At 41.2% G+C, this 27,136-nt stretch overlaps 8 protein-coding genes across 18 annotated transcripts; 5 read left to right on the top strand and 3 right to left on the bottom strand.

Annotated features, from left to right (window-relative positions):
• The first annotated feature begins 574 nt into the window (after positions 1-574).
• Positions 575-2,366, top strand: Sil1 (Sil1 nucleotide exchange factor). The gene is made up of 2 exons (XM_018000055.2): positions 575-868; positions 932-2,366. The coding sequence occupies exons 1-2, from the start codon at positions 736-738 to the stop codon at positions 2,062-2,064; spliced, it is 1,266 nt and encodes a 421-aa protein (XP_017855544.1). The 5' UTR covers positions 575-735; the 3' UTR covers positions 2,065-2,366.
• Positions 2,367-2,504: 138 nt separating this feature from the next.
• Cad96Cb (protocadherin Fat 4-like Cad96Ca) lies at positions 2,505-14,560 on the top strand. Of its 4 annotated transcripts, none has more exons than XM_089461997.1 (6): positions 2,505-3,771; positions 4,962-5,489; positions 9,568-9,869; positions 11,033-12,079; positions 12,144-12,864; positions 12,927-14,560. In XM_089461997.1, exons 2-6 carry the CDS (start codon positions 5,432-5,434, stop codon positions 13,202-13,204), a joined length of 2,406 nt encoding a protein of 801 aa, XP_089318123.1. In that variant the 5' UTR covers positions 2,505-3,771; positions 4,962-5,431; the 3' UTR covers positions 13,205-14,560. The 4 variants fall into 4 exon arrangements, with proteins under 4 accessions (XP_089318123.1, XP_017855540.2, XP_017855539.2 ...); XM_018000051.2 differs by having other exon boundaries at positions 12,939-14,560; XM_018000050.2 differs by having other exon boundaries at positions 12,147-12,864.
• Alg9 (alpha-1,2-mannosyltransferase Alg9) lies at positions 13,549-15,977 on the bottom strand. The gene is made up of 4 exons (XM_018000053.2): positions 15,734-15,977; positions 15,294-15,668; positions 14,762-15,239; positions 13,549-14,698 (listed from the first exon to the last, which is right to left on the bottom strand). The coding sequence occupies exons 1-4, from the start codon at positions 15,877-15,879 to the stop codon at positions 13,826-13,828; spliced, it is 1,872 nt and encodes a 623-aa protein (XP_017855542.2). The 5' UTR covers positions 15,880-15,977; the 3' UTR covers positions 13,549-13,825.
• A 342-nt stretch (positions 15,978-16,319) lies between these two features.
• On the top strand, positions 16,320-17,498 carry TfIIFbeta (transcription factor TFIIFbeta). The gene is made up of 2 exons (XM_018000057.2): positions 16,320-17,038; positions 17,100-17,498. The coding sequence occupies exons 1-2, from the start codon at positions 16,475-16,477 to the stop codon at positions 17,400-17,402; spliced, it is 867 nt and encodes a 288-aa protein (XP_017855546.1). The 5' UTR covers positions 16,320-16,474; the 3' UTR covers positions 17,403-17,498.
• Positions 17,499-17,633: 135 nt separating this feature from the next.
• On the bottom strand, positions 17,634-23,059 carry Cap-H2 (Chromosome associated protein H2). Of its 7 annotated transcripts, none has more exons than XM_089461995.1 (10): positions 22,915-23,059; positions 22,580-22,787; positions 21,995-22,188; positions 21,746-21,939; positions 20,597-21,516; positions 20,104-20,417; positions 19,888-20,032; positions 19,382-19,824; positions 19,000-19,194; positions 17,634-18,933 (listed from the first exon to the last, which is right to left on the bottom strand). In XM_089461995.1, the coding sequence occupies exons 2-10, from the start codon at positions 22,599-22,601 to the stop codon at positions 18,595-18,597; spliced, it is 2,766 nt and encodes a 921-aa protein (XP_089318121.1). In that variant the 5' UTR covers positions 22,602-22,787; positions 22,915-23,059; the 3' UTR covers positions 17,634-18,594. The 7 variants fall into 7 exon arrangements, with proteins under 7 accessions (XP_089318121.1, XP_089318119.1, XP_089318120.1 ...); XM_089461993.1 differs by lacking the exons at positions 22,580-22,787; positions 22,915-23,059 and adding an exon at positions 22,306-22,432 and having other exon boundaries at positions 17,634-17,863; positions 18,772-18,933; XM_089461994.1 differs by lacking the exons at positions 22,580-22,787; positions 22,915-23,059 and adding an exon at positions 22,306-22,432 and having other exon boundaries at positions 17,634-18,388; positions 18,772-18,933.
• Positions 23,060-23,243: 184 nt separating this feature from the next.
• On the top strand, positions 23,244-24,163 carry LOC108608604 (small ribosomal subunit protein uS15). Its single transcript, XM_018000059.2, has 3 exons — positions 23,244-23,404; positions 23,616-23,743; positions 23,807-24,163. Exons 1-3 carry the CDS (start codon positions 23,382-23,384, stop codon positions 24,109-24,111), a joined length of 456 nt encoding a protein of 151 aa, XP_017855548.1. The 5' UTR covers positions 23,244-23,381; the 3' UTR covers positions 24,112-24,163.
• Positions 24,164-24,422: 259 nt separating this feature from the next.
• PolZ2 (DNA polymerase zeta subunit 2) lies at positions 24,423-25,273 on the top strand. Its single transcript, XM_018000058.2, has one exon. It carries the CDS (start codon positions 24,423-24,425, stop codon positions 25,017-25,019), a length of 597 nt encoding a protein of 198 aa, XP_017855547.1. The 3' UTR covers positions 25,020-25,273.
• On the bottom strand, positions 25,223-27,094 carry noi (splicing factor 3a subunit 3 noi). Of its 2 annotated transcripts, none has more exons than XM_089461998.1 (2): positions 26,938-27,094; positions 25,223-26,877 (listed from the first exon to the last, which is right to left on the bottom strand). In XM_089461998.1, exon 2 carries the CDS (start codon positions 26,871-26,873, stop codon positions 25,362-25,364), a length of 1,512 nt encoding a protein of 503 aa, XP_089318124.1. In that variant the 5' UTR covers positions 26,874-26,877; positions 26,938-27,094; the 3' UTR covers positions 25,223-25,361. The 2 variants fall into 2 exon arrangements, with proteins under 2 accessions (XP_089318124.1, XP_089318125.1); XM_089461999.1 differs by having other exon boundaries at positions 26,934-27,048.
• Between the last annotated feature and the right edge of the window lie 42 nt (positions 27,095-27,136).

Here is a 27,136-nt window from a genome sequence, read left to right on the forward strand (position 1 = left end):
ATATGTACATATGTATATATGTATAAACTATTAAAGTTTTTGTTTTGATTGGTATACGAATTCCCAGACGCTTTCATAGCTTACATTCGACGATTACAATTAAAAAACATAAACAAAACAAAACAAAAGAAAATTTAAAAAATTGCCAAATCATTTATGTAAAGTCGCGAGTGTTCTATTGATATTGACATTCGACGAATGAATATATTTGAATAGATTTATAATGTTAAACCTGCTATTCATATCAATAGCATAAGCTCGTTAAGTGCGACAAATGAGTTTATGTCAAAACCAGTTTAAATACATTTTACACTTTTACATGAGACACTTTCTATTGATTATTTAATTTCTATTTTAAGCTGACACTAATAATGACTTGGTAATTGAATGGCATAATGTATATATGAATAAGCCGTAAGACAATGAAAATAATTATTTTTTGCAAATCATATTATTTGAATTTAAATTCTGTTATACTACAAATATAAGCTGACCATACTTTCAGATTAAGAATATAGTGTAGCCAGACTGTTAAGTGGAAATCATTCTAGCTATCGATGGCTATTCTATCGATAATACAACATGTAGCAGTTCTTTGTACATCACTGACGGTTTGTCAACGTATTATCACTGACCAACGTATTATCACTGGTCAGTGGTATTATACAAAGCGGAATAACCGCACAATAGAGTCTGGATTATAGATAAGAATACAGTACATTCAAATCAGTTATAATGCATATGTCCACATTATGCACAAGGTTAGCGGTTGTCTCGATGCTCGTCTGTCTACAGGTGTCGGCATCAACACGTGTAAACAAATCAGCCGAATTCGTTGCCACTGATGAATGGCAAGTCATAGCCGAAGGTTTTTATTACGTGTACCAATCAGTTACGGGTCATGTTTTAATTAACATACCTTTTCTTTTAGGTCAGGCCATACCAAAGGGGCTACACGTTCGCATTAATCTGCAGACAGGCCTTAAGGAGGCGAAGTTACTGGACCCAAGCGAACGTGATACTGCATTGCAGCCGCAATCCAGCGAGAACAAATCAGGATCTGGGTCGACAAATGACCACTTATCCATTGAATATAAAGCAGACCTCATTGAGGAGTCGGTGCGAAAGGTAAAGGAACATCGCAGCTATGCAGAGTTGCGAAAAGCCTATAAAGATTTCCAAAAGAACTTTCGCACTGATGCCGAAGTGGTCGTGCAGCTGATAGAAGAATATCGTAACTTCAGCAAAACACCGCTTGACATAGAGCTGAAGCCCAAGTTGAATATATTGGAGAATCTAGGATATATGCTGCATCAGATTGACAACGCACTGGTTTTTATCGACAGTGGCGGACTGGACGATGTTCTACTCCCAATTGTGGTGAACGATACGAACACGGCACTCAAAGTTTCTGCAATGCGAGTGCTGGGCGCTCTGGCGGGGAATAATCCCAAGGCACAGATCAAGGTCTTTGAGCGCAACTTCGGCTCTCATTTGGCACAAATCATGATGAGCTCGACGAACAGCGCCGAAATCTCAACGGCGCTGCATGCGTTCGGCGCTCTGTTGCGCAAGTTCCCCTTGGCTCAGCACCGTGTACTCTCCACCTCGGGAACACAGGCTTTGATTGGCCTGCTACGCAGTGCAGACATAGAGCTGCGCAATAAGGCCAAGGTAGTCACCTTAATTGGCGATTTAGTGCTAGAGAAAAGACATGTCCTCGACGAAGGCAAAGAAGAAGCCTTAGCGCAATACGTGCTACTCGAGTTTGAGTCGTGGTTGCAGTCGAACGGCTACTGTGCCGCCCTAGAAGCAGTTCTCAGCAAGGACTATGTACACATGCTGGATCAAGCAGACGTGGTCGAGCAATTTATAGATGCACTACAAACCACCGAAAGTCTCTGCAAGCCGCTCTGGTCCCAGAGTCCTACTCTGCGGCATGCGCTGCTAACGGTGCGCAACAGATTCGCGCACAGCCAAGACGAATATCGATTGGAGGTATCCCAGGCTCTGTCGGCACTCTGTGAGCGCTTCTATGATAAGTTCGGTCATACGGAACTATAGAGTCCCAGTTGAGATTTAGCTAATTTCTTATTTATGTAGATGTTCTTAAAGTATTCATCTGACTGCTATGCATAAGTCGAATCGAATTCCAATCTAAGCCAAAATCTTATAATAAAGCCCTTAGTAAAGGCACTTGATGTGATCTATTAACTAACTATCTAAGCAATAATTAAGCACAATTCAGTCAGGCAAGCGTTAAGTAACCAACTCTGTAAACCTTTGACATTACAATTTCAGTAAAAGCTCAATTTTATTTAAAGCTCAATAAAGCAAGCATAATCGACCAGCAGGTCATAAAGAAAGTCAAATGGATTGGCTGTCACTGCTCGAGGAAAGCAAAATCCATTGTGAGAAATCGAATGAAAGCATGGCCCAAAAAACATTTAAAAGTATGCAAAGAAAGCATGTAACTGTATATGTAGCAAAATAATCGACGGAACACACACACACACACCAAGAAAGCAAAACTACTTAAAGGGGCGCACGGCCAACGCAATTATGTTCTTGGGGACAGGTTGAACTGTGCAGGAGCCGGGCCCGACGTCCAGTTCAAAACATAGCAATTAACGACATGCAAATGCAAATGCAACGTCACTGACTCATGGCATACGAAAAGTAATACAGGAGCAAAAACTAAAAGCAAAGGGAGAGGGAGAGAGTGCCTGACTAGAATACATTGTGTATTCCTTTTTTTGAGATATCTACACTTATTGTAATTAAGCATATGCCAATTATTTCAGAGATTGATCAATAGACTACATAGTGCAGAAATCCGTATACAATATGTACTTTTACAGCTAGCATAAATCCTACCCAAAGCAAAATACCCATTTTATCCATTTTCTATGAGCTGAGGGTATCTAAACCGGCTCGGCAATTACTAGGACGCCTCCGTTGCCAGGGCGAGAAATTACAATGTAAACAGAGAGCCAGCGGCTGCCGCTCCCTCTTAAGAGAGCCAGTCCGCTCCACCTCTCTCTCTCTCAATGGGGTGAGTTTAAGTTAAGCCGGCTCAGCCAAGCGCAACGACGATACTACAGGTGCATCCAAAACTTAAGGGTTTGTCGAGCACTAAATTCGACAACGACCAAATAAGTCTGTACTAAAGAGGTAGGAGAAGGAGAAGAGGTGCGAGCTTGTGCCTTCAATATTGGTAGATATCTGAGCGGGACTGGCCCATTCATGGAGCGTCGCAATTTGAGCTTGGGCGCGTGCGCGTAGTCCCCAGCGTAGTCATAGTATCTGCTTTCAACCACTACTAGCCAACATTTGCCATTGTTGTTGTTCGTTACGTTTTTGTTTTGTTGTTTTTATGAAGAGCTTAAATGGAAACGCTTGACGAGTGATGTGGAAACATTTTCAACACAGCAGCAACAACTGGAGGGAAGGCGAGTAAAAGCAAAAGCAAAAGCAATAACAAAATATACAACAACCCAGACCCAGAGAGTCTTCAGACGCGACTTCTGCTCACATATGTATGTACGTGAGGAGTATACGACCAACAACAACAACAACAACTGAGGCAAACGCACCGGCATTACAGGCTGTTGCTGTTGCTGTTGTTGTACGTTGGCTTTAGCCGTTGTCAGGGGCTTTGGCAACACTATGGAAAATCAGTTTGTGTTTGGACCGCGTTGTGGACGCATGTGTAAAACGAGTAGCTCAATGCTAAATTGAATAACATAAATCTGCATCTGACCCTTAAGTGTAAATCAACTTTTTTTTAAAGTTAATGCATCAATGCATAATGAAATTGCATTAAAAAGTGGAGCGGCCAAAGGCCAAAAAATAAAAATTTATAAGAACAAAAAATTAATTACTAGCGTATTATAAGTTAAATTCTTACAAATCGGTTTCCATTCCATACTTATTAGATGTCAAATATAAAACAAACTATTTGAATTGCTCGAAAAGTTTTTCAAGTTTACTGAGTATAACAAACTGAGTTGTAATCCCGCCTCAACTAGAGCCACGAGCGTCAAAAATCCTTTTTAAAAACCCCGCTGCACTTGCAAAATAGGTTTTACACAGGTGAATGACTTTTTCAGTGCGCTTCCGCGACTTCCGGTCAAAAGCGTTTTCATTTGCGCCAACTCGCCAACCTGCCAACCTGCCCACCTGCCCACCACCTGGCCGCTGGCCAGTGCCGTTGGTCATAGAAAAATGTTTGTTTGGTTGTGTGCGGCGTCTCCTGGCATGCCATAAATCTGGCGCTAAAACACCAGCCAACCAGTGCTGCCAGGTTGGCTTTTTTCCAGTCAAATTTATCCTGTTTCCAAGCGACTGGACACGGAACGTGAGCTTTCAGTCAAACTGGACAAACAGACCCAATTTAAATATTTACCCGCTCAGAGTCCATGCTCTTTTTCCTGTGGCTGTAGGTGCTGGTCGAGTCTCCCAAACGGGGAAATACTTGTACATACCGTAGAAAAATATTTACGGCTATGTCGGGACCAAGGAAACAGCTGCAAATACCTGGCAATAAATGACTCTGGCTAAAATGCCGCCAATTGCAATGGCAAGCAACAAAGCCAACCAGCCAATGTGTGCTGGCAACCGAACACGAGAAACATACAGCAAATGCCAACAACAACAACAACAACGAGAAGAGGAAGACCAGGAGGGTTGACATGTGTGCGACACTCACGGCAGAAGACAAAGAACGGTTGAGAGTTCGGCTAATGTTCCAGTTGCTTTGGTTTCTGTGCTAAAATGTTTTGTCTAGCTAATAATCTTGTAATAATCTAGATATTTCTCTCTGTCTCTGCAGAGCCAGAGCCCTCCGCAACACTCTTTATAGGTCATATCACATTACAGGCCCATTTCATATATACATATAAATGTTTACATGTATTATCTACACAGTAACATAGCATATGCGGTGCTGATATTTACAGGTGTGCAAAAGATAATAATTCAAATAAGAACAGAGAATTTTGCATAAATTTCATATGGTAAAAGGCTCTAGCACTGATATGGAATATATTCTATATGTACAATATATACATGTGTGTGATGTGTAAAATGAATTCATGTGAATAAGTGAATAAGTATATACATATATACATATATACTATTGTAAATTACCTAAATAAAAGCTAATAAACAAAGTGAACGGCGAGCATACCAAACGAATACAGCACGGAAAACAGAAAAAAAAAAAAAAATTAATTCAAAGTTAATAAACAATAAATTAAATTCAATTGCCTAAATTATGTTCAATTGCAAGCTGAGGAAATTTAAAGAAAGATTTCTCTGATCCAGCTTGATTATGTTGCTTTGATCAATTAAATATATATATATATATAAGATATATACAACATTTACACTAACAAATATTTCAATCCGAAACAAAAGAGCGCACAATATGTGGATTAAGTTGTGCCTATTCCTTGCAATCTGTGGAATTTGTTGGCTGGCCGAAGGTAAGCAAATTAAACGCTAATTGAGCTATATCTTAAGAAGTTTTTCTGTCAAAAGTCTTTGACATTTTCAGTAGTTTTGTGGGTGCGTTACTCTTGATTTCTTGACATCTGCCTGATTATGAAAACAAACAAAATAATTAGCCGCATGTAAACTGAAGAGTAAAAAGTAATAAACTGAAAAATAGTGAAATTCCAAAACTAAATGGCGCCGTGCAGGCTCTATATAAATGAGAGAAAAGCTCTACAAGAAAAAGACAGAAAAAAAAACATTAAAATGTTAAGACTTCAAAACACGTCAACATTGTTCTGGTCCAACGATTTATGACGAATAAAACTATTTACGTGACTTACGGATAGGCAAATCGTAGCCAGAGCTCTTCAGGGGGGGTCTCATGCAAATGGCGTTTTCCTTTTCTGGAACGCCGCTCGAAGTGGAGTAGGTAATTCTTAAAGATATTTACGTACTGCTCCAGTTTTCAGTACCTTTAATATCGGTTCATTACATTGTCATACATCACTGATTACGCAGATACACTATGTATGTCAGATCTCAAGAAATTCTATCCGGAACTTTAATGACATGACTGCCACAGTTCTTTACCGGTTCGTCGGCTTGACCTGGGCCACAAGAATTGATTGCGACATATTTTGTATACTTATGTTGTTTAACCGTACAGAGAGCAATCAGAGATTGCCGTTGCCGCTGGCAATTTTAGCCCCGAAAAGCTGCAACCACAAAGCCCATTGAAAACCAAAAGTCAGTTTTCAAATATTCGTCGAGCGAAACACATTTCATTTTTCATGATGGAAATCATCAAGCTGAACGAAAATGTATCAAAGAAAACCAAAACAAAAACCGATTGCATACAACTACGGTGAACAAATTTGTTGCTTGAACTTTGTTTTTTTTTTTTCCATTATTTATTTTTAAGTTTTTTGTTTTTGTAACTTTAAAACTTTTCCCTGCCCAGCTAACCGAGTGTGTTTCTTACTTTAGTAGCAAAGCCTACCCTCTCTTTGAATCTGGCGCTCTCTCACTCTCTCTCTCTCTATCGTTCTCTCCCTCATAATATTTCTTGTGGGTGGCTTCTCACACACTTGCCTAAAATTTGTTTATTTTATTCATATTTTTCAGTCACTTTCATTTAGTTAGTTTATTTTACGCCATCTCTTTGCGAAAACAAGCAAAACATATGAAGTTTACGTAATGCCTGCTCATGTGTTTTTCTTTAGTCTCTGCCTAATATAGTCCAACTACTTTCGCGGATTTACGCTTCAGATATTTGAACTTTATGTTTTTGTGGTGACTCCCAATTAGTTTTGCTATAAAACTAATTAAGGCAGTTATGCAATTTTTCGAGTCACTTGTCAACAATAAAATTAGTAAGAACGTCTCAGTCTGGTGCAACAAACTATGTAATGCTCGTTGACGGTAAACAATATTAAATAAAGAAAATAAAAATAATAATTGGAAGTTTCAATTTATTCAAGCTTAAAGATCATAGCTCCACAGCTTGTTATATTCTATTTATTTTCATTTAATTTACGTTAAGTACCATTTATATATTTAATGCCGTGCCATGTTAGCTTTTAACCATGAGAATTCTAGAATATCAAATTTTCAAGAACTTACAGTAAAGCCATAATACTCTTATCAAGTAGAGGAACTTGTTATGTATAAAGAACATGTTTTGTAATGGCATAACGATTTCCATACATCCAGACTTTCGATTGGGGAAAGTAGGACTAGCCAGACTATTCCAGATTACGAATGTATTATCTTTATATTTATGCTCACATTGTTTTTCTCTCGACTCGCTCGAAATTCCATGACAAATGTGTAGATTGCGATAATAGGAGCGCACGTATTTTCATAAATGCGAAATCTATAAACTTGACTTTCCTTTTTGTGAGGAAAGTGAATTGAATTGTTATACGTGGCTTATCAGCATATCTGAAAACTGTGAAGACCGATTTTGCAAATATAATTTCAGCTGACAATCAAATGGATTGTCAAAACATTTAACTGCCAAAGAAAGTCTACTTATGATATTATCATATGTATGTATATGCATTGCACAATGTCATAACAATTAACCTACAATAAAGATCTTGGAACGAAGACGGCACGAGACTAAAAAACAAGCTAGAAGATTTCACCACATCTCAGTCAGTTGTTACTGTTGTACATATGTATGCATAAATGTACGCACAGTGACTCGAAAATGTTTTGTTAAGCTTTTTTAAGAAATATTTATGCATGTCTATGCATAACTGTTTATCACATATGTATATGTACATGCATATAGAAATGAAAACATGCACATACGTGCATAAAGCCAACGTTAGAAACCTTCATATTGATGGTGTGCGTATACATTTTTGACTCACTGTATATCATCCGCCAGCACTTAGATGTGTCCACGGCTATACTACAAAGAGAAATTCTCGCCAGGGTCATCTGATGAACCCTAACATTTTGCTCTTGAAACCACTGCCCAGAACCGTTCGTTGTTGGTCGAAAGAACATAACACATTCATACACACATACTTACATACATATGTATGTCTTTACTGAGCAACTCGACTTAAGGCAGGGGGTGTCCAAGACATAACCGGAACACATTATAGGAAGTTCGCAGTCCAGTTATTTATGTTTTAATTAATTTTTGTACGTTAGTCATTATGAAGGGTGTTATACCATCGTCTTACATACATATGTATGTATGTTCAAGATAATAGTTATGTAAGAATGAATTGTAATACCAGCTACATATATAGTTACATACTTATGTACATATGTGTTTATACATTTGTATGTACTTAAATGATGCAATTAGGGTCCGCTAAGCATAATTAACATAGCATTAGGAATGGTATAAAAGTGCATACATGCATAGCTCTTAAGATCAATGGGTATTAGTCATTAGTAGCAGTTTGTTATATTATATTTTATTTCTTAATTTTCAATAATAATTTAATGTAGTTAATGTTAACTAAATCTTCATCACATATCCATATACCTATACAATTGATTTACATACATACATACGTACATAGTGCAGTGCTCAAAAATTAAGTTTCCTTCCATTCTTAGATTGGAGTGCCGCAGAGTCATGAATAGTATAGTATAGTATAGTATATACATATAGTATAGTTAGTTAGTTATAGTTCGGTTAGTCGTATATATGTACATATGAATGTACATACAATACATACATGTGTATTCATGTGCATATGTATGTATGTGGGAATACACATATGTATGTATGTATGTATGTACCTACATACCTACATCTGTACCATCAAAATGAATTTATGAATATCTGTTCAAAAGTTTTATCCATGCTGCCCTATCGGTTCACAGATGTTTTATCTGGTTAGTGAGTTAAGGCAATCTAAATAACTGAATATAATTTTTAGTGCAATGTGATCTGCATGACGATATGCATGATCATATGACAACGCCAGACATAGCTTGTAAACAAACGTCAATTCACAGTTAACAGTTATTTTTGCATTTGCCGTTTGCCTGTACTGCCAAAATGTCTGTGAAGCAATTTGTATAATTGATTAAATATCAATATGATAACGAACAGAATTCATAAGTACTAGAGCCTATCCAGAAAGACAAAGACGAAGCAATTTAATCCTCAGGCTATGATTCATACAATTGGCGCTGCTTGGGCAAGACCGAAGCACATTCACACATACTTATGTACATACATATACACTTTGACGGGCAGCTTGTGGTCTTCAACACAAAGTTGGATTTGGTAGACAGCCGTCGCATCCCAATTGCAGCGAACCGTTCGCCCAAGAGTGAGAGATAAACGGAAGCTTAGTAGAGCGCATCGAGAGTACGAACAAACATGTCCGCCGCTGGACAGTGTACTACACTGTTACAATTTACTTAAAGCTCACTAATTGCTTGCTAACAGGAAATAGAGTACAGCTAAAAGGGAAAGAGTGAGAGAGAGAGTGTCTGTGTGAGAGAGGGAGAGAAGAGAGAGAGAGAGAGTAGTATGGGAGTTGCACAGTTTCACTTTATGTATTTATTTTTTCATTTTCATTGCAGTTGCAAACGCAGCCATACTCGACTCCAGATGCTATTTAGAGGGGGGTGGGTCGGCGGAGAGCTTTCTGGCTACCGAAGATCTTCCAGTGGGCTCCATCATTGGCAAACTGCGAATTAACGGCGATCCCAATGCGGACACCGGTGACATTAATCTGTCGCTAAGAGAGAAGAACGCGCCCGTGCAGATTGTGACAGGAACCAAAGATCTTGTCTTATCGGTAGAACTCGATAAAGAAGGTCTTCGAGGACCATCGTCGATCTATGTGAATGTCATTTGCATACGAAGACGATCGACGGATCCGGTAAGTTCAAATAAATTTGATTATTTTTGTATGTTTAGAAAATCGAAGAATATGTATAAAATGTATTATAAGTCTAGTTTGGAATTTCTATACACGTGCACACCACAAGCCTTACAATATTATCAATTTATTTCAATTTCTTATTCGGAGTTTCAAGCAGTTTTCAGAGAGTTCGAATTTACAGAGTTTTCCCTGCAATACTATAATTTGTAACAGTTAGATAACTGTTATGCGCGAGTTATTCCTTGAGTGTGCGTGACTAATTGAAATATGAGCGCAAAGTTCAGGGTAGATTCTAGTCGGGAGCACTTTTACTCTTACTTTTTATTTTCTTTAAATGTCAATGAAAAACGTCTAGTAACCAATTTCATTAACCCTAACATGGAGTTCAATTACATTATTCCCCGAATGTTCTTGGAGTCAAACTCTTAGACGCATACAGCACCTGCAGAAGTTTCATTCCTTCATTCATGCGATGCAGTCCACCAATACTTAATGGGCAACCAATTAACCTAAATCGACCCTAGCTCCACTTATTCCCTATGGAAGTGGACTTTGACGTTGGCTGTGCGTGTGCCGTTGTATTGAGGGGCGTAATCTCGAAGTACAAGCGAGGTAGTTAAATGAAATCGGGTAAACACGATTCGGAATGTTCACACTCGCATTTGGCCCATTCAGCCCCATTGGGAGGGAATTTACAGAAGTTGCGGCTATTTCTTGTACTCTATAAACAATTGAAAACTTTTCAGACAACGACGCCAATTTCAATTTTAGAATCAACATAACAGAAACCAACTTAAACTTTTACTTCCATTGGGATAAAGAGGAGGACGAGGACGAGGCCTGTGGCTTACTGTGGGCCTAGGCAGTGGCCATAAATTAGCCATTAGTACTTCCGTAGTTTCTTTGGGGTTGCTCTGTGAGCCCTCTAAACATGCAAATATATGCAGTGTTTTTTGAAAGGGCGGGACGTATTGGGGAGCAATTGAGGGCCTAGTGCTTAGCACGTATTCCCAAGCTGTTGGCGCTTTGAACTCATTTTTGGGGTCAGTGACCAGGACTTGCCTATTGTTTGTTTGCTCGGCAGTCCGCCGCAGGTCTCAAAAGGTGTTTATCTTTAAACTCCTTAATCAATGTGGAGCCTTTGTTCTTTATTGTTGCAGAGCTTCGTCATTCCCGTCAATGTCCGCGTCACGGACGTCAACGATAATGCACCACAATGGATTGGCACACCCTATACGCTGACCCTCTCGGAGGTGACGGTGCCCGGTACACGGATACTTCAAGGCGCCCGCGCCGAGGATGCCGATCAGCCTGGGCCCTTCTCCACGGTTGAGTATCAGGTACTACCCGGTCCATATGCGGAACTGGTGCAATTTCTAAATCCCCTCGAAGGCACGTTGGTGCTAAAGAAGGCGCTCGACTACGAGCAACTCCAAAACTTCACAGTCAAATTGCGAGCCCAGGACCAGGGCACACCCCCACGGCATTCGGATACGCTTCTACGCGTGGTCATAACAGATGCAGATGACCAAAATCCCAAGTTTCTACGTGAATCCTACAGTGCTGAGCTCCCCGCAGATGGTCGGGCTGGCGAGCTGCGAGTGCGGCCAGAACCCTTAAAAGCCGTTGATCAGGATGAGGGGATCTGTGCGCCCATCCAATACACCATTGTGCAATCGCAGGATGCAAAGTATTTCCGCGTGCATCCACATAATGGAGTGATTACACAGCTCGCTCCCATCGGTTACTCAGACCTTACGCATGGGGCCACGCTGGTGGTGAAGGCTACGCAGATAGATAATCCGGATCGATACGCTCTGACCACAGTGCAGCTAACCCGGCCGGGCACCCACAGTGATCTCAGCTCACTCGCGTTTGTTCAGAAACGTTTTGTGATGCGCATACGCGAGGATACGGCTGTGGGCAATCGCATCCTGGCCCTGCCCACCAACAAGCCTGGCAAGCACCTGAAGTACACAATTGCAGATCCAATCAATTCGCAGTTCTTCAGCATTGGATCACTGGGGGAATTGGTGCTAGCAAAGCCGCTGGACTACGAGAAGATGACCAAACACGAGTTCCAGGTCATAGCTAGCGATGGCCTTACCAACAGCACGACGGCCGAGGTCACACTGGAGGTGATTGATGTCAACGACTGGGAGCCACGTTTCCGGGAGACGCACTACGAGTTTGTGGTGCCCAAGAGCGTAAGTTAGAGAGGAGGGATCCAATGAATATGAATATTAATGAATAGTTCCAATCCGATTCCAGCAGTCACTGCAGTCACGGACTGACTCTTTTGAGGGTGTGCTAATTGGCAAGGTGGAGGCGGCGGATGGAGATCGTAACGACAAGCTGGAGTTGTCGTTGCGCGGCCAGCATGCGGGTCTCTTCGAAATCGATGCAACGGGAAACATTTATATGCGCCCGGAGCAGCTACAAAGTCTGAACGAGTCCACGGTCCACCTGATTGCTATTGCCACGGACTCGGGTGTACCGCCACGTAGCACCTCTGTCCCAGTCAGCGTCACAATGGAGGGACTTACCCTCGCCCAGTCCGGCTGGAACAACAGCATGCTGGGCATGTTTGGGATGATTGTGGGTCTGTTCCTGTTGATCATCGTGGCGCTCAGCTGTTATATCGTGCGTTCCAAGAAGCAACGGAAGAGCAGCCCCGGCGGGCTCAGCCTCGGACGCAATCGTGTGCACAGCCAAGCGCACAGTAGCGTGTCCTCTGCCAACCTGGTGACACATGAAAAACTGGCGGGCAACGGCAATGGAGCCACTGTCACCAGTGGTGGAGTCTCCGTTCTGCATATGAAGCATCCCAGCAGCAACATCAGCATGGCCAATCCAATTAACAATGGGCTGCATCATGTGGGCAATGGCGCCAGCAGCAGCATGGTGCTCAGCAGTGCCAGCAATTTGTTGGAGCGAGAGCGTGAAAGGGAGCGCGAGCGACAGCGGGAAAGCTATGCGGCAACGGTGCGCAGTAAGTATTGTCCGATTTAATCCCCACCATCCCAATCAGCCCAGAACATTCACTATAAGTAGTCTTCTTACCAGGCATCGTATCGCGCGCCTCTGCCAACGGGCAGCTCTACGAGGAAGACGAGATCGAGCACGACTCCCTCTCGCAGCACGGCCAACAGCAGCAGCAGACGACGCCGGAGAACAACAATCGCAAGACGGTGGCCCCTGTGACGGGAGGCATCACGACGATCACTACGACGGCAAATGGGGCTGTGCATGGGCGTGCAGCTGCTTCCAATCTGATGACCGCGTCGGATACGATGGGCTCATCCGAAAACAATTTGACAGTCTACTTCTAGTTGAGTACAAGTTAAGCTGGAGACGATTTCAGCCTGTAAATATTGCTTACCTTAATATAAACTTTAGTAGGTCTTAAGTCCAAGTCGCGTTTAGGTTTTATGCCCAATCATTGTAAATGTAGTAGACCAAATATAGCATTGTAAACATCCAGCACTTGTAGTTTAAGCAAGCGATTCCATTGTACAATTTTGCTACCCACTTTTTACGATACCTTTTAACGACAAGCTTAAGAATAAACTCTATGGAACTAATTGGATAATATAAGAATTCATTGACTATGACTGGTATTAAGATTCATAGAGAAGTTTCAAATTGACGTGGAACTTAATATGGTTTATATATGTGTAGTTTGAAACTGATTTTTAGAATCGATTGCTTTTATTATGTTTGGTCTTAAATTCTAGTTCGTTTCAGCATAATGTGTACAGCTTTGGCATGCAATTTTTAGGTAACGAAACAAAGGTGAAAGCATTTGACTTATGGACTAAAACCAGGAAACATAAAAAGGACTATTAATTGCACCAAATACCAAACAGGAAAGAAAACTTATTTGGGAAAAATAAATTACATTAATTTAGTTAATGACAGATAGATGAAAAGTATCCTTTTGGTTCTAGGTTCTAGCTGCCATTGCGCGTCTTTTTACGCTTAAGTAGATTGAAATCTCCATATTTTATGTGATTGTCGGTCAGGAATGGCACGTAGAAGGCGCGCAGCACCTTGTGCGATTTTTCCGGTATGAGGAATGGCAAGGATTTCATGATAGACCAGTCCTTCGTTCGCCTCGAATAGCTCGGCTCGAGTGTTGTGTATTTACCCTCATCGAAGTCCAAGAGGAAGTGGCACTGATCGTAGTCAAAGTACATGTGCTCGTTTTCCAAGTTCTGGTCGTTGAAATAGGGATGCACCACCTGGGTGGCATTGGCGCCTTCCGTGTAGTAAGCGGGCAACATGCCGCGGAACTCCGACTTCAGAAAACGCAATCGGAAATTGCGTGCCGGGAAAAAGAAGCTGCCTGGATAGCGATACCAGTCCTTGCCAATGCATACGTTGTAGATTTCATCCGGACGATACTGTGGCGAATTCTTAAACTGATTGAGCTCCAGCATTAGATCCATTGGCGCATGATAGTTCCGATAGAGAGCAAATACTCGCGAGAGACCCAATAAAGTGCTAGCCACCATCACGATAATTGCAATGAACATGCTGTGGTCTAAGTAGTGAATGCCCGACTTGATCTTAAACACCAGCGTCTTGATACGGAAGAAGATGCGCTGATAGACGTCCACAGTGATGGCGCCACAGAGGGAGATCAGTGGGTAAACCGGAAACAGGAAGCGCTCCTCCTTGTGCGGCTGTGCCATGAAAACCACCAGCCAGAGATAAAGAGGCGCCAGAGATATATAGCGCGGAAAGTTGAGCGTCGACTTAAACTTGGCAGGCACAATCAGATAATCCATGAGCAGCATAAAGGGTAATTGGAGTGCCAACAGCTAAAAATGCAAAATACGCCATGAGGACTCTACTATCCCTTTAAGTTTAGTCCTGTTACTCACCCAAATAATATTGAAGTTGAGGAAACCATTGAGGATGTAGTAGCTGAGGGGCTCGGTGCCAAAGATGTTCGGTCCGTGGCTAGTGAACACATTATACCAAACAATGTTGAGCGGCGCAAAGGTCAGTTTGCCAAAGTATTTCGTGTCGATGGCAATCATGGGCAGTGCAATTGTTAGGCCAGAGATCAATGTCCACTGTATAAAGGTGCGCCAATCGCGCTGCCGAAACAGCAATTCCAGCACTAGTGGAACTCCAATTAGAGCCGCAAAGGGCCAGCCAAGCAGTGCCGAGATGGCGGTAAAGAATATGGCTAGGCTGTAGCGCTGCTGCCACCAGGCAGCTAGGGCAGAGCAACCAAAGTACATAGAAAACGAGGATGGCAACAGTGCAGTGCTGGACACAAACATGCCCACACTGAACAGCTGGAAGATCAGCCAGAGACGACCAACGTGTATGCCAAACTCCTGGCAAATAGATCTGCAAAGCAAGTCAATGATAACTGGGCTCAATCTTTTCAAGACGATAACTCACTTGTACATAAAGCGCTCCATGAGCGCACAGCCAAAGCCCAGCATGCAGCGAACCATATAGAAAATCAATATCGGACTTGGATTGAACAGCTTCTGATAGATCCAACCAGGAACGCCTTGCAGAAGCAGATATGTGTAGGAACGCAAACCGAACTGCGGGCTATACTCCCAGGTCTGCAGACCATGGCCGTTGATTATGTAGTGTAGCGGTTCCCAGTAATTGAAAGTCTCATCACAGTCGGAAATGTACGCCCAAATGGCGCTGCAGAGACGCGCGCTCACAAATGTTTTGAAGGCCGTATGAACACTGGGCATAATCGGATTGGGGCTGGACTGAGTCTTATCGGTTGCGTTTGGTGCGGTCGCTGAGTTTTTACTAACAAAATAAAGAGTGATTAGTTGTTAATGTTGTCATTTTATTATTATGCTGTATGTAAGCACTTCTTCTTCTTCTCCTTTCTGTTGCCGGCAACGGCGACACCGGCAGCATCTTTGTTGCCATTAAGACGTTTCGGTGGTTTTTTGGTGAGTATCTGGTTGTCCGCCTTGTTGGCATTATAGCGCGCCCTTGCCGCCGGAGGAGCCATATTTAATTATCCCCTTTTCCAACTGCTTTTTTTCCACACACAATTATCGCGAGCAGAAAATCAGCGTGTGAAACAACAACAGCTGGCAAAGTCTAAACCTCTCTGGTTAGTGTCTAAACGAAGCGAGTTGGCAAGCTCTTTTGGGAACATTAAATAAAATGCAATGCATAACAGATAAATTATTAACATAATATAGTCATCATACATATTGTACATGATATAAAATATTAAATTACTTCACCTATTAAGTCATTGAGATGTTAATATTAAACAAGAAGTATTCGATTCATTTGTTTACTATGACGTCATGTATTTTGGGTTGCTGAAAGCGCGAGTTTCTCTGCACAACCTTATCGTCATTGGTATACTTGACATTTCTTAGGTTTTTACCACGGTGGCAGCCCAAGATGTCCATATTTACATACATATATGATACATCGCCGGTTTTCTGCACAACCTTATTTCACTTTGTGGACATGCTCTTGCTGTAAATTTTTACCACGGTGGCAGCTCTGCGTTCACAGCTGGGCAATCGACATTTTGCGGTTGCATCTTTTACGTGCCGTTGCAATTAATAAAACATTTGAGCCTCAACATGTCTAAGGATGAGAAGGACAAAGTGCAAATCATCGACAAGGAGCTAGACCTGTCGAATGCAGGTCGTGGCGTTTGGCTAGTCAAAGTACCCAAATACATTGCACAAAAATGGGAAAAAGCGCCGTCCAACATGGACGTTGGCAAGCTGAGAATTAGCAAAACACCCGGGCAGAAGGCCCAAGTTTCACTTTCACTCACGCCTGCAGTGCTCGCGCTTGACCCCGACGAGAAAATACCCACAGAGCATGTGCTCGACGTGTCACAGGTTACAAAGCAGACCCTAGGCGTTTTCTCCCACATGGCTCCAACGGAAGCGACGACAGCCGCCGCCAACAATGGAAAGGAAAATGGATCAGCTGCAGCTTCCGCGACGCCAGACAGTGAGAAGCTATATATGGAGGGGCGTATCGTCCAAAAACTCGAATGCCGACCCATTGCCGACACTTGCTACATGAAGCTCAAGCTCGAGTCCATACGCAAAGCCTCCGAGCCACAGCGCCGAGTGCAGCCAATTGACAAGATTGTGCAAAACTACAAGCCAGTTAAGGATCATGCACACAATGTAAGACGAACTGCATCGACTATTTTGCTGCGACAGTTAATAATAATATCTTACAATTTAGATCGAGTATCGTGAACGCAAGAAAGCGGAGGGCAAGAAGGCACGTGACGATAAGAATGCTGTGATGGATATGCTTTTCCATGCATTTGAGAAGCATCAGTACTATAATATTAAGGACCTGGTGAAAATAACCAATCAGCCTATTAGCTACCTGAAGGAAATACTTAAAGATGTCTGCGATTACAATATGAAGAACCCGCACAAGAATATGTGGGAGCTCAAGAAAGAATATCGCCACTACAAGACTGAAGAACAGAAGGACGAGGAAAAGACAAAATCAGACGGCAGCAGCGATTCCGATTAGTTTTAGAATTTTAATTTGTATTGTTCCCATAATCTTTCAATTGTAATCAAGTACTCGGTTTAGCGCAAAGTAAATTCAACCTAATTTGTAACGAAATTCTCGAATTTTTAATACGTATTGTATAATTCCCAAACATCCCATATATTTCAAACAACTTGCGTTTAAGTTTCTTTTACTTTTTTCCATTGCATTTATATACTTTCTTAATATACTACAAAAAAAAAAAGTTGCTTTGTTTTTGCACATTCATAGGTATGTATATATAATATATGTGGATGTAAATAGATACATTTTTGCATCGGTGTACATAGTATATTTTTTTCTTAAAAAAAAAATCTTTTCGCTACACTAGGAGATCAGGTACTTGATTTTCGTAGTACTATTAGCTCTACATGATTTCCAAAATATGTCCTTTTGGTTGATTTAAATTTCATACATTTTTTCATTGAAACTTTTGCCTGCTGAAAGATAATTAAGGGAAAATAAATGATAATGATTAAATGAAATGAAAAACTAAGAAATAAATGAAAAATGTTGGATAAATTGAAATTGAAAAGAAAAAATAAAATGAAAAATATAAACAAAAATAAATTGAGTGTAAGAAAATTAATTGTGAATGAAAAATTAAATGTAAAAAAAAAAAACTAATGAAAAGTAAAATTATAAACAGAAAACGGTAAAGTTCAAATATAAGGAAATCGAGCCTAAATAATACTGCTTCAATTTGCTTTTTACACTAACGAACCTAAAGTAAAGCAATCTAAAGACTGGCAGCATAAAATAACACTAAAACTGTAATTAAAGTAAATAAAAAAAACTCTTAAAACTAGATTTTGTACATATGTCAAGACAAAAAAAAAAAAAAAAAAGATTTCTATATATACATATATCGTCGAATATTGCATTTGTCAGTTACGCGGCCAACGTAGGTTTTTAACTTTGTTGAATGCCTGCGAAAGGGGTAGCAGCCCATGCAATATCAGCGGCTGCAATAAATAATTTAGTTAGTGGCTTTAAAATATTCGTGATATATAAATAAAACGTTTACACTAGGAATGGCTACGGGGGTGGACATCAAATTCTATACACTTATATACCCATCTATTCACATATGATACAAAATTCTTTATCGAGAGCCAGTCCATCAAACAGAAACTAAAGACACACACGAATAGTTAGTATACAGCGCCTGTTATGTATCTAGGGACCAGCTAGACACCGAAGATGCCAACCCCGAGTCGGCATCCTCCGGACGTCCATTTGCCTTGGGAACCGGTGTTATAAGTCGCACGTTGTTTACATTAACTGTTTTAAGACAGTGCTGTTGTTGGTGAAGCGGTGTTTTCGTTTTTTGTGATGTGCCCGCTACCTGTTTCCCTCGATGGCAGGCATTGTCCATATTGCCAATATCATCCTCCGGGTTCACTTGTTTCCTCTCCGTGCTTATTAAATTCATTTTAAACTGTTTCATCTCAATGGGCTTGCTTTTATCGCGCTTATCTATTTGTAGATCGACGTTGCGCTGATTCGTCTATTATAAAATATTTAAAATTGTTATAAAATACACCAAATAAAATATTGCATCAATGTGATTCACCAGCAGTAATGAGGACAGCATATAGCAACATAGTTTGGTTGGATCCTTATCCTCCAGCACGTCCGCCAAAGTGGCCACTCCACCTCTTTCCTGACACTTCGCTATTATCTCATCGTTTAAATCCCGTATACTAAAGTTTTGACGGGCGTGTGCTGCTTCCAATGTGGGCGCAAGCCTACGATGCCAGTCAATAATCTGTAAGTCATAACGATATCAGTAAAATGTGAAATTAAAACACCTAAAAGTACGCGACAGTCTCAACTTGACGTTACCTAATCATCTATAATTGACTTCCTAATACAATTATTTATATAATTAAAATTCAGGACTGCTAATATGCTTTAAGTCAGTAGAAGTAGACTGCTATCCAAATATTTCTTACCTTGGCGTCAGTCTCAGCGTCTATGCTATTGCAGTTCTCTTGGAAGGTCGAATTGCAAGACTCTGCATCCCAGTCTTGATCCAAGTCATTGGCTGTATCCACATTCGACAACTCAGTTATGTTTCCAGCTGGGGCATACAAAGAAAGTGTGTTTTCTTTTTTGATATTCTGGGCGATTGTATCGTCAGCAATTGGTTGTGTTTGATTTAATTCCGCTGCATCCAATAGAATTTCAGGTAAAGTCATGTCCTTCTCTGTTTGCTCTAAGCTTCTAGCTGGTTGAATTTCAGCTGGGTCCGATTCTTCTTCTATAGCATTCAAATCGGGCAATCCATCAGTGTCCACATCAGCGATAATGCCATCGTCCGCAGGCGAGTTTGACATTCTAGCCTCCTCCTGATCAATGCCTGAATCGTAAGTAGGACGCCTGAAGCCACGAAAGTCTACAAATGAGAGATATCAAAACGTTAAACTTCATAATCGACATTTTCTATATATTAGCATACTTTCGTCTGCATCGAATTCCATTTGATCCAAAGGCCAGTCTAAGAAACTACTTAGCGACGTCGAGGAATTCGTGGGCGAGGAGGCGCGGAAAATCCTAGGCGCCGGGGCAGCTTTCGGTTCAGTCTGTCGCTTACTTGGGATGCGCTGTAGATAGTTATATATGCATCAATACAACGATTATAGTATTGCTTTTACTTATAGTCACAAATGCTTACCGCTTTCTTAAATATATCAAACTCTTTGCTTAGCTTAAACATGCAATCTTTGCGTAGCTTTCTTTCAGGTAGCAGAAACAAATTTAGCCTAATTGCAAAGTGCACATCGCGTTGCACCTGGACAATCTCCTCCTCGATCGTTTCATTGATGCCGCTGAGTGCCAGCATTTCGGCATCGACACGAACGCTAAGATTCGCTTTATCTGGCACACCGGGCAATATGTCGTGCACCATTACCTTGGGTGACAGTGAGTGGAGACGCTGCTCCTCTATTAAATCTGCAAGAACAACACCCTCGTCATCAAAAGATTGAGCTGCACATTATTGGATGCAGGCAGCAGACAACAAACGAAATACATACGTAAATAAAAATAAAAAATAAACAAAGAAGGTGAGTCAAAAAATGTCTACAAAAGAAAAGATTAACAAAAAACTCAGCCTGATTCTCGTTAATATAACGCACGAGTCAACATTGAGCGTGTGTTTAGCTTACCTGCTGGCAGAGTATCGGCTATGTCATCCATCCCAATGCCGGAATCGATTTGCAGCAACTTCTCATTGTTCTCGTCGCCTTTGCTAGCTGAGCTGAGCTCTAATTGCAACTGACTGTCGTCAGAGTGTGACTTCTGATGCGTCTGCTGATCCAAGCGCGTGCTGTCCATGCAGCTGGCATCATTCACGGCTAGCGACGATTCTTCGAGATGATTCTCCATTGTATCCGCGAACGTCGTTTTGAACGAGTCGTTGATCATTGCCTCCGGCTGCGCACCACTCATATCCTCACTATTAACAACATCATCTGCTAGCCTCATACGCTTCGGACTTTGTCCACAACTGTGCAACAAAGGTTTCTGCAAATTTTCCAGCTCCAGTCGCAGGCGCTTCGCCTTCTCCTCTTCATCGGCAATCAACGTGCGTTTCAGCAACGACTTCTCCCCATAGCGAGAAGCTAGCATTTGATTCTCCAACGCTATGTACTCATCTAAGTATTCTTTATTGCTCATGTTCCTGTTTAGAGTGTCAGACACATTCACTTGATTCCTGTTCACATACTCTTTGATAAGATTTAGACGGTCAAACTGAATGTCCGGCAGAAGCGTATTGTATCTGGGCTCCGGATGGTACGTGAATACTTTGTAGTTTTTCTTCTCATCCTTTTCGAAGGGGTTGGCTGGATCCATAATCGAAGCGTATTTCCACATATGCGACGGAGTGTGATCCTGATACATATGCTCAACTGTACGGTTTCTATTTCTATTTGTTTCAAAGCCAACGCGACTAAAGCGCTTCTCTTCCGACATTATTTTGAATTTTTTCGGTTCCATCTTGTACGAAAATGGATCAAATTCCTTCTGTGTAAGCTTCTTAACTCGACGCTTCCGCGGCTCCTCCGGTTTGCTAGCATCTTTATTACTATAAAACGCATCAAGATTAATAAGTTTGGTGACGAAAATTATCTACACTATCATAACATGACAATAACTTCAAAAGAAAAACAAAAAATGAATGTAGCCGAAGAATCAGAAGAGAATTACGGAAACAGCGATAAGCAAGCATGATAAGATGTCCGACACAGACTGCATGGCGACAGATCTTCACATGATGAGCCGCTAACCACATGGCATTTTTTCTTTTTACTCACTTATTAGTATTCTCATCCTTTTTGGGATCTGCTATGAGCAGAGCTTCGATTTGATGCTCCACCACTTGATACATGTACTCCACTCTGTCGCCATAGACCTTGCTGCAGTATTGAAGAACATTTCCGGCGGCAGCAATGACCGAACGGCGCGGCACTTTTGATCCGGAGACTTGCCTTAAGAACTCATCCATATACTAAAAATACGCAAATGCGATAAACCGCATATAATAAAATAATTCAGCTACTTACATAGGATAGCGACAAGCGCAAATCTGTCGAGAAATCTGTATTTTTCGACACCTCTTCCAGGACCAGTAGAAGCGTTGCCAGACTGGCAGACTCGTGGTAGGCAAGAATTGCCTTAGCCACATTGGTGCTAGGCCTACTATTTGCGATTTCCAGCAAATGTTTTATTACATCACTTGTCCGAGCCCTGGGTGCGTCTGTAAGCAAATATCAGAATATCAAATATCAGTGCCTATTGTGTTGATTTGGCTGGTTTATTTTCTTCTTGGTTTGGCGACAACCGCTTAGATTAAAATAGAGTCTGACTTAATCACCGTAAAATGTATCGCCATCTTCGCTTGGCCGCCGGCGATGAGAGCTGTTCATGGCGAGAGCAAAGAACCAACTGACTGACCAATTGAGCGAACGACTTAAAGCGATCTTCATACATAACGCACGAACAACAACACGTGTATATGCACATACACACATGTATATGAGCGTACTTACACAAGCAGATTTGAATCAGTGAAGCCAATACTAATGTGTGTTTGTAGCCATAAAATGTGTAGCTGGCGATATCAACAGGAATTGCTAGGGAACACTTACCGTCTTCAGTATCTGTATCCATTTCACTGTTTCTTTAACGACGTAATGAGAATCTCAAAACAAACAAGCACAGTTTGTATATATTTTCCGGAACTGTGTGCATGCCTCGCAGTATACATACACACACACACACACAAACCGTACACAATTAACATGGGGCGCGACAAACGTCTCCGCAACAAAAATGGTGGAACAAATATTTGTTTGTCTGCAGTAAAACACGTAAATCAATATTAACGCATGAGCAACTGATTTTTATTTTAATATTTAGGAATTATAAATGGCGCGAACTGTATCTTCTTTCCAATTAACTCCGTATGCATCTATGTACTCACGATTTTGTTTTGCTCTCTCAGTTTTAGAAGCAAAAATTTTCTCACAGGGCTGAATTAATTTCAGCCAGACGCCACCCGCTAATAAAATGAACTAGTACTTCAGTGTGATAGTATTTTGATGCAATGCTGGTCACACCTAATTACGGAACCACAACATTTGCAATGAAGACCTCTCATTTAAAATAAAAAAGGTATAATTACATATTTTTAAAATAGGCCCTCTGAACCAAGTATTTTAAGTTCAAATTCTCCATTAAATTTCATTAACAACACTGCAAGTATTTACAAATTTATTATTATATTTTGAATTTCAATATTTACAAAAATCGATATTTCGGAATAACTTCACGATAATTATAAAAATGAATCAACTCTGTTCGTGCACTATGCATTTGTAGACATTTTGCTCAATTTGGCGTTTTATAAGTCTCCACTTTCTTTTCGGTGTCAAAAACTAAGCGCTCAACATGGGTCGTATGCACGCTCCAGGGTAAAATGGACCTTCGATAGGTGTAATGAGCAAGAGTTCTCGTAGCATTAACCTGCTCCATGTACGAAAACATGTGTAATTATTGCTAGACACATTCACGTTTACTATGTGACGACAAAGATGCCATGAGCAGAAGCACATGTTGCCTACGATAACACTTGCCGCCCTTGTTGTCAGTCTCAAGAGAGATTAACAATTGTTTTATTTACAGCAAGGGTATTTCCCAATCAGCTTTACCATACAGACGCACAGTGCCATCATGGCTGAAACTGAACGCTGAAGATGTTAAGGAACAGATCAAGAAGCTTGGCAAGAAAGGCCTGACTCCCTCAAAAATAGGTATTTTTATTATTTGTGTTTACGCTTTGAGGTTATGTTTACTGAATTTTCCTACAATCATAGGTATAATTTTGCGTGATTCTCATGGCGTGGCTCAAGTGCGCTTTGTTAACGGAAACAAAATCCTGCGCATTATGAAGTCGGTTGGTCTGAAACCCGACATTCCTGAGGATCTATACCATATGATCAAGAAGGCTGTCGCTATCCGTAAGCACTTGGAGCGCAATCGCAAGGATAAGGACGGAAAGTTCCGTTTGATTCTGGTAGAATCTAGAATTCACCGTCTGGCACGCTACTATAAAACAAAGAGCGTATTGCCTCCTAATTGGAAATACGAGTCCAGCACAGCATCTGCTCTAGTAGCTTAATTAAGGCATGCTTTTTTACGCAAATAAATAAACAAAAAAAAAATATAAACAATGATTTATATTCAAACCTGGTCAAATATTTGGAAGTCAATTGTGAGACTGGTATTTTGGATTTTAAAATCAATTTATTTTCAGCGAAAGATTGGGAATTAAACGATCCCTTTTGGATATACACATGTATATAGTATATACATACATAGATGTAAAAAACAAAGTGTGACCAGGTAGTGTTTTTCAGGCTTCTTTTAGTGCCTTATTTATATTTTATTTACAACAGCTAATGAAATGAAATAGTTCTTTAAAAAGTATAAATGGAGCTCGAAGAGATTATCGCAATACATGTGGAAGCCATCGAAGTGATTTTAAATCATATACTTTATATACGTGGCGTTTATCCGGCACAAATCTTTAAGAAACAGCGTGTCTACAACACCCCAGTCTTTATAGTCGCTTTCCCAGCTTTGAATTCCTACCTGGCAAATATTTTGAAAACTGTGCAGAATTTGTTGACAAATGCGGTGCAACAATTAAAGCTGGAAATAATTATATACTCAAACGGATCGGAGCATAAGGAGAGCTACTTTCTGGAAATGCAACCAAGTCAGGCTGATTTCACACAAGACCAGTATTTAATGGACTACGAGCAACAGTTAAGGGCAGCCCTCTACAAATTCGCGGATCGCGTGAAACATTTGCCAAAACTTGGCCAGAATTCCAAGTTTAAGGTCCATATACATACAACACAGACGGCATTTACACAGCTCAACCACGGCGCGCAATACCAGGAGTTTCCCTGGCTGCAGTCAACTGAAAGTCCGCACCAGCTGAAGCAACAAAAATTATGTCTGCTGCCCTTGTCAAAAGTTGATAAAGTCGGTTTGCGAATGGAAGCATATATATGCAATTAGTTGTACAACTTTAATTATTAAGTATTAAATTTTCAGATGACTTTTGCCAGCTCATATTGTGTTAACAAAGCAATGAGAAAATCACTAATATTTTGCAGGAAACTTTTGCCATTAATAACTAATTGTTAGCTGTCAGTTGCCAAGCGATTTTAAATGGATTTAACAGCAACACACAGTATCCGCGGGAAAGTGAATACTAATGATTTATATGTATATAATATTTAAATATATTTATTTTGTAGAAATTTACATAATTCTTTTATACTTTACTTGTATAAATATTTTCTCCGAATTTTTTATTGACTGACAAAACTTTTAGTGACATAAATTGCATAGTTCGTTTTAGAGCAATCCTTGTCGCTTAAGGTCCTCGAATGTCTTGCGATTCACCACATTGCCGAGCGTGTCCTCGAACTCCTCCTCCTGGTCAGCGATCCAGCGCTCGCTCTGCTTTTGCGACTTGAGTTTCTCCCACAACGTGATCGCATCTTCGATCTGAGTAACATTCGCAAAATGCGCCGTATTCGGTATGCCCAAGCAGCGCATTCCGTGCGCGTGTCGCCACTCGGCAAAGTGCCGCTGGAACGCCTTGGGCCCCTTGTAGGTAAAGTTGCCACAAATTTCGCAATTGTAGCTGATATTCAGGCCGTGCAGCTTATAGAGCCAGTAGGGTATGGGCTTGCCATCCCAGCCCAATGGCAGATTCTTGGGATTGAAGGGCACATCATCTGCATCGGGATCATCGTCGTTGTCCGACTCGCTGGCCTCGACGTCGCTGTCGTCCCGCTCGCCTCCAGTACGCGCTTGCTTACGCTGCACATTCTCCTTGGTCGCCGCTCGTTGCTCGGACAGCAGCTCGGCGTATTTATAGAGCAATGCTTCCAGCTGTGCGATTTCTTTATTCCGCTCATTCTCGCGCGTTTGTGCGTTGGCGCTTTTCGCTGTTGTCTTTTTAGCCATCAGCGCGGGGTCCAAGGTAGTCTTCCCCTTGGTTTTAAACAGACGTTGAGCCCGTTCCTCCAAGGTGCCGCCGCACTTAAGGCCCAGGGCAACCAAGCCGGATTTAAGGCGATCCAAGCCCAGCGAGGCCAGCTCTTCCCAGCTTGAGAAGGCGGAGAGATCCAAATGCGCACCCGTGTTGGCGAGCGCCGATTCTGTCTCCTTCAACGACCAGCCAGGAAAGGTGCCTTGCAGCCATTGGCGCTGAAAATCAAGCTCCACTTTAACTAGCTCGCTGTCAAGGTCTAGTAGCGGTTGGATGCGCAATATGAAGCTGTGTAGATAATTATTAAGCGTCTCAATGTACTTGCGGTACTCGCGGTTTTTACGCTCACGTGGTATATCAAAGACATGGTCAAACGACATTAGGTACGTGATATAGTCCAACTTTTCAACACCACGCAAATTCAAGTAGAGTTCATAACATTCATTTAGGTCCAAGTACCGCCCGCCGCCTTCTTCGTCGGTGAATTCTACAAGAGCGCTCATTTCATCAGGATTATTGTAGACCTTGATCATCTCTTCAAACTCAACTGAGAGGGGAACGCTGACCTCGGCTGGATGGGATTTGTAGAACTGTTTAATTTGCTTCAAACGGGAATAAAATTCATTGAACTCATTTGGTCCGGACAGCGCCGCAATCTCAGCCTTTCGTTCATTATCTTTGTCCTCGTACAGCTCGCGCAGCTGAGTGGTAGCATTGTGGTAAAGTTCCATTAAATACTTAAGCCGGTGTTCACTGTGTATGCGCTCCTTTTCACCGGTCTTTTTCGTTGCATGCTCATCGACCATTAGTTTGATCAAACGCTCGCGCTCCTCATGGTAGCGACGCTGCTGCTCTAGTAGCGTCTCCATTATGCTAATTGTTTATTTGAGAGAAATAATAAATTTTCACGAAATAGCGTGTGTACATACGTACTTAAGAGCTGCACTTTATGTATCGATACTAGTGATGACAATTTAGAATGAGCACTCGATATATATTGGTATCGAGTTTATACATTGTATTAGAAATAGACTGCTAATTTGAAAGCTTAATTTTTATATACATTTAATTATAAACTTTTGATTTTAGCTATTCACAAACATATTTTTTTAACGATTCTAATCGAATGCTT

The sequence above is a fragment of the Drosophila arizonae genome, chromosome 2 (genome assembly GCF_054131065.1).
Source record: "Drosophila arizonae isolate 15081-1271.41 chromosome 2, UAZ_ARI_1.0, whole genome shotgun sequence".
NCBI classification, from domain to species: Eukaryota; Metazoa; Arthropoda; class Insecta; order Diptera; family Drosophilidae; genus Drosophila; species Drosophila arizonae.